The sequence below is a fragment of the Antrostomus carolinensis genome, unplaced genomic scaffold, assembly GCF_000700745.2.
Source record: "Antrostomus carolinensis isolate BGI_N321 unplaced genomic scaffold, ASM70074v2 scaffold51447, whole genome shotgun sequence".
NCBI classification, from domain to species: domain Eukaryota; kingdom Metazoa; phylum Chordata; class Aves; order Caprimulgiformes; family Caprimulgidae; genus Antrostomus; species Antrostomus carolinensis.
In genome coordinates, this window is record NW_010329060.1 from 6,812 (window position 1) to 12,566 (window position 5,755).

At 35.8% G+C, this 5,755-nt stretch overlaps 1 protein-coding gene across 1 annotated transcript; it reads left to right on the top strand.

Annotated features, from left to right (window-relative positions):
* Positions 1-1,470: 1,470 nt before the first annotated feature.
* On the top strand, positions 1,471-2,637 carry AGTR1 (angiotensin II receptor type 1). Its single transcript, XM_010172413.1, has one exon. It carries the CDS (start codon positions 1,514-1,516, stop codon positions 2,591-2,593), a length of 1,080 nt encoding a protein of 359 aa, XP_010170715.1. The 5' UTR covers positions 1,471-1,513; the 3' UTR covers positions 2,594-2,637.
* The last annotated feature ends 3,118 nt before the right edge of the window (positions 2,638-5,755 follow it).

Consider the following 5,755-nt stretch of genomic DNA (forward strand, 5'->3'; position numbering starts at 1 on the left):
AGCATGTCAAACACTTAACAGAGCAGCATTCTGTCCTTAACAGGAAGATCAGTGCTGAACAACGCAAATAGTGAACAGCCACCTCCGTAACAACGCAGCCCATATTTCTATAATGACAGGTATCTTTTCTTTCTGAATGCATCTGTACTGCCCAGGGTCTTAGGATGTGTATATTTATCTATATAAAAGTGACTTACGTATATAAGGGGTTTATTTTATTTTTAAAGCAAATATATTTCACTTCATCTGTTTTCCAAGTTGGGTTTGGCTGACAGCTGTCAGGATCCTGCAGACAATAATAAACACTACTCTGCAATAATAACCATCTTTTTTGTGGGTCTGGTGTTTTGGTTTTTGTTTTTTAATTTTAATCTCCACTAGTTTTGGTAGACTGTCTATTTGTAGACTCTGGAAATGATTTAGGATCAGAGTCACTTACAGTGTCCTACCTGCTTCCTAAAGTCATAAATCATTAATAAGGAAATAATTCTTGCAGAACACACAAGCCCTGACAAACCAAACAGGTGCTCTGTAAAGGAGATTGATACCCTTTCCATACACTTAATGCTGTCCAGAAATATTATTCATACACTAAGACTACAACTTCAGCTCTTGGATACATAAATTCTGTCATTAGCTGAAAAGGTAACGTGAATTGTGGTTCCCCCTTTCACCTGTCTTAAACTCTTTCTACAGTTACTAATGTGCAACAAATCGGCGTATGTCCAGATTTTCAGATTTTTTTTTTCCTCATTAGTATTTAAATACCATAGTTCCAAGCCAGATGGGGAGCTAGGCAACTTCTGATTATATAAGGTATTTATGGTACAACAGAACACTGGACTGTGTGAGTGTCTTCATCTTTCTCTATGATGTAAAAATTGCCTCAAAGAGTAAAGTTTAATGTATAGAAAAAAATTTCTAGTAATTCATATCAATATGAGTACCTAATCTGAATTCACTTATTTTCTTAATGCATTATACTCTATATTTACAGAATGAACTGGTATTCAAGAGTGCTAAAGTGCAGTTTCTGAGGTATCTGAGTAACTTTGCTCATTAGATATTTCACCTATTTATGGAAAAAATAACCTAAAGACTCTCCTGATTTTATAGTAATCTGCTAATTTGAGTCTCTGTTATTATTTTTGACATATGTTCACTAACCAGTCTTATTTTAAATTAGAACCTTGCTACCTGGAAGAAGTTTGTTAGAATTCAATTTATGTTAAAAAGAATCTAAGAATTTTCAGCCAGCTCGTAACATTCTTACCCCTGTTTTATTCTGCAAAGAAACTGTCTACTAAAATAGAAATCAGTTGAGAATGCAACTGAAGATGGCTTATTTTCAAATTCAAAGACACTGACACATTGTGTTAAACACAAAAACTTGACATTTAATTGAAACTCTTTAAAAATTAAATCCCTGTCATGAATACTATTTTCTTCCTCTGTTCCTCTCATAGGTGTGAACTTTTCTCCCTGAAGCTAGGTTGCAGCTGAAGAGATCAAGATGATTCCAAATTACTCTACTGAAGAAACCATTAAAAGAATCCATGTTGACTGTCCCGTTTCAGGAAGGCACAGTTACATCTACATTATGGTTCCAACCGTTTACAGCATCATCTTTATCATAGGCATATTTGGGAACAGCCTGGTTGTTATTGTCATTTACTGCTACATGAAATTAAAAACAGTAGCCAGCATCTTTCTTCTAAACCTGGCACTGGCTGACTTGTGTTTTTTAATAACTCTGCCACTCTGGGCAGCCTACACAGCCATGGAGTACCAGTGGCCTTTCGGCAACTGTTTATGTAAGTTGGCATCAGCGGGGATAAGTTTCAACCTGTACGCCAGCGTGTTCCTCCTCACATGCCTTAGTATTGACCGCTACCTGGCCATAGTACATCCAGTGAAGTCCCGAATTCGACGTACCATGTTTGTTGCCAGAATAACTTGCATTGCCATCTGGCTTCTCGCCGGTGTGGCCAGCTTACCTGTCATCATTCACCGTAATATATTCTTTGCTGAGAACTTGAACATGACAGTCTGTGGTTTTCGGTATGACAATAACAACACAACGCTCCGGGTTGGGTTAGGTTTATCAAAAAATTTGCTAGGCTTTTTAATTCCTTTTCTGATCATATTAACAAGCTACACCTTAATCTGGAAGACCCTAAAGAAGGCATATCAAATTCAAAAAAATAAGACCAGAAATGATGATATTTTTAAGATGATTGTGGCAATAGTATTTTTCTTCTTTTTTTCCTGGATTCCTCATCAAGTGTTCACTTTTCTGGATGTATTAATTCAATTACATATAATAACAGACTGCAAAATCACTGATATTGTGGATACGGCTATGCCCTTCACCATTTGCATCGCTTACTTTAACAACTGTTTGAATCCCTTTTTTTATGTTTTTTTTGGAAAAAACTTTAAAAAATACTTTCTTCAGCTAATAAAATACATTCCACCAAATGTCAGCACACATCCAAGCCTAACAACAAAAATGAGCGCCCTTTCATATCGGCCACCAGAAAATATACGCTTGCCCACTAAAAAGACTGCTGGGTCTTTTGATGCAGAGTGATGCGTTTCGCAATATACTTTTTTTTGAACAACCTTGTGAGCAAAGCAGCAAGAATGACAAAACTCATCTGCAGTCCTGAGCATCATAGCTTACTGCTCATGACAGAAACATTACTGTATACATCCACATACTGTAAAGATTTAGCAGTGGCCTTTTATTTTATGTTGTGAAGAGGACTGCTCGTTTTTAATTTTGTTTTTCTTTACTGAAAGCAACATAAATGATGAACAGGCACGTTAGAGTTTCTGTCAGCATCCTGCAGTTTACTCGGAACTCCAAAAACAAAGGATAGAGAAAACTCCTAACAAGTTCAGAGAACTTTTTCAAGGAAAACCTTGTATAAGTGACATGAACTAAGAAAGATCTGGTTTGCACATAACATGAGCTATTTCAAATTCTGTTCAACAAGTTGATGGAACTACACTGCTTGTTTTGTTGGGTTTTTTAAATGACATAAGTGTCATATCATATTTATAATATATTTTCAAATATATGCTATATAGAGAGGCCCAAAACTCTAATGGAAATTCAAGGTCCTTGAAATTGGTCTAATTCTGATTTATGCTACAATTTTTCATTTTTAAAATGGCAATTTTTTCATAATAATATATGCAATAAAATGCAGATTTATTTATTAAATATATAAGAAATATATTTTTAGATTTATATTCCTACTCAGATTTAAAACATTGCTTTGTAATTGTACATTTATATCCCAGTGGGTATTTTTACTTTAGTTTAAAAAAGAGTAAGTGTGTATATATACATATATATATACACATACACACAAAAAAAAAAAAGGGGGTTTACTCAACCTTTCCTCATGATATGCCACACTGATTTTGAAGAACATTACTTATGGAGTGGGTTGACTCCATACTCTATATGACTAAAAGTAAAATTCTGTATTTGTAAACATGAGTTTGGGGACAGAGGTGATCAGAAAACTTCAAACTATTTTTTGTATAATAAGTGCACTCAATGAGAGAAATTCCTAACTAATCAAATCCACTCAATTTTTCAAATTCTTGGACATTTAGTAAACTCACATTCTGATAAGCAAAAATGTGACAAAGCCTGTATTACAGTTTAACCAATAATGTTTTTAGTCACATCACAAAACACCCAAGACCAAACTTTATTCTTTGCTTTTATGGAATTCCTCTCCATTTATACAAACCTAATCCTAGAGTATTTGCTCCCTGTAGAACCTTTTTTAATGTGGATGGAACTAATTCAAATTTATACTAGCATAAATCAGAACAAAAGTCTGGCTCAAACTCCATACAAATGAGGGGGGAAAGGCAATAAGCTCTTGTAGGAAGTTTTAGCTAATGATATCCTCATATGTCCTTTTTACTTCAAATAATGGACTCCAGAAAATATTTCTCCTTGATTCACACTCACTTACTGTCTTCAAAGATAAATGAATTCATAAAAACTTTTTGACATAGCAAAACTTGAGAAAAATTTCACAACTTTACATATATCAGGTAGACAAATACATGACCCTTGAGAATTTCCAGTATTTCTGAGCTTCAGAATTACACATCTAATGTGGCTCTGTCTCAGGTAGCAAGTGGTTGAATTATCTATATTTTCTTACTATCAGTCTCTTGCTTATACACAAATAATATTTTAAGTTGTTTTCTACTTTAGGAAATTATTTTAAATCAAAACACAACTAAAGTTATTTCTGCAGTTTAGTACTTTTTAAAGAAAAAAATGGGACTACAACCATGTCTGGGAATCTTGTGCTTCTTCCTGCTCTTTCATTCACTTATTTTAAGGCAAGTTGCTTCAGTTTTGCCTTTGTTCTTCCAGCTGCAAAATGGGAACAATCTCTACTTACATATGTCACCAGGCACTGTGAGGATTCACGAAAACTTCTGAAGCCGTATGGTTAAAAAAAAAATCTTTCATTAAAGGTTTAAATTAATTTAATTCCAAAATGGTGTCTCAAAATTTGAAACCTGAATGTGTCATTTAAAGACACCACTAAATTATTCTTATTATATATAATGTTTTATATTTAGCTTATATCTAACCTTACATGTGAGACAGACATTCCTTAAAAGTGAATATGGCAATAGTCCCATGCATTATAAATAGCATCCAGAACAGCAGCACTGCCTTGGCACTCAGTAAGCTGACTGAGGACTGAGAGAGCTTGCTATTTATCCGTATGATATTTTCTTCATGTACACATGTGCCCACGCTGAGCAGTATCGGGAGCTTCCCCTGGCAGAAGCAGCTCTGTCTCAGACATAATTCAGTGTGCTGTGCTTGCCACCTGCTGGATGCAGCCACAAATCTGTTTTTCATCTCAAAAGCTGTTACAGGAGGAGACAGCAATATTTCCCTGCCTCCTGATGGATCTGGAGATACTTACTTGTGGCAAAACTCCTGTAGAAATGAAATACAAACTTGTTCATCTGTGAGGCAGTTAAATTCCTCAACAGGGGCTAAGCAAGCATTTCCTCATCACCTGCTGATGATCCCTTTGGTCACTGAAATCCAGCATCCCCCATGACCACAATAGGTACCACATTTGCAAAACATTGATTGCATTACTACAAGAGCCATTACAAAGAGAAGAAATAAATATATGTATAAAAATAAAAATCAAAGCATATTTGCGCACCTGACAACTTAATATTTGGCTGAAATGACTCATTTATCACTAAGAAGCAGAATCAGTAGTGACCACGAACAATAAAAATTACTATTACAACGAAAAACTGAAAAGAAGACATTGGTTAGTGATTTTGATCATTTCATGCCAGATCCTGTGTTCCTACAAGATGATGTATCCCAGGCTGCTGGTGCCACCTGTGCCTACCTGCGTCATGGGGGCAAAAGCACGAGCACGCACATTCGGCTGGATTGCTGCAGGAAAGGCAGGAAGGGGTTGCAGCTGGTGTGCTTTGAAGGCAAGACTGACCTTGAATTGATAGGCAAAGAAAGTGGAGGGCAAAGCTGCTGTTAAATAATGCTTGGAAATTTTTGTTCTCCCAAAGGGTGAGAAATGGTCATCAGCTGCCAAATCCAGAGGATCCTAGGCAAATCAATAGATTCTGGAAAGTATTCAGAAATACAACTCCAGCAACTCTAACAGGGCAGCAGCAGAGAACAAACTTGCAGAGCACAGAGGTTCTGTGT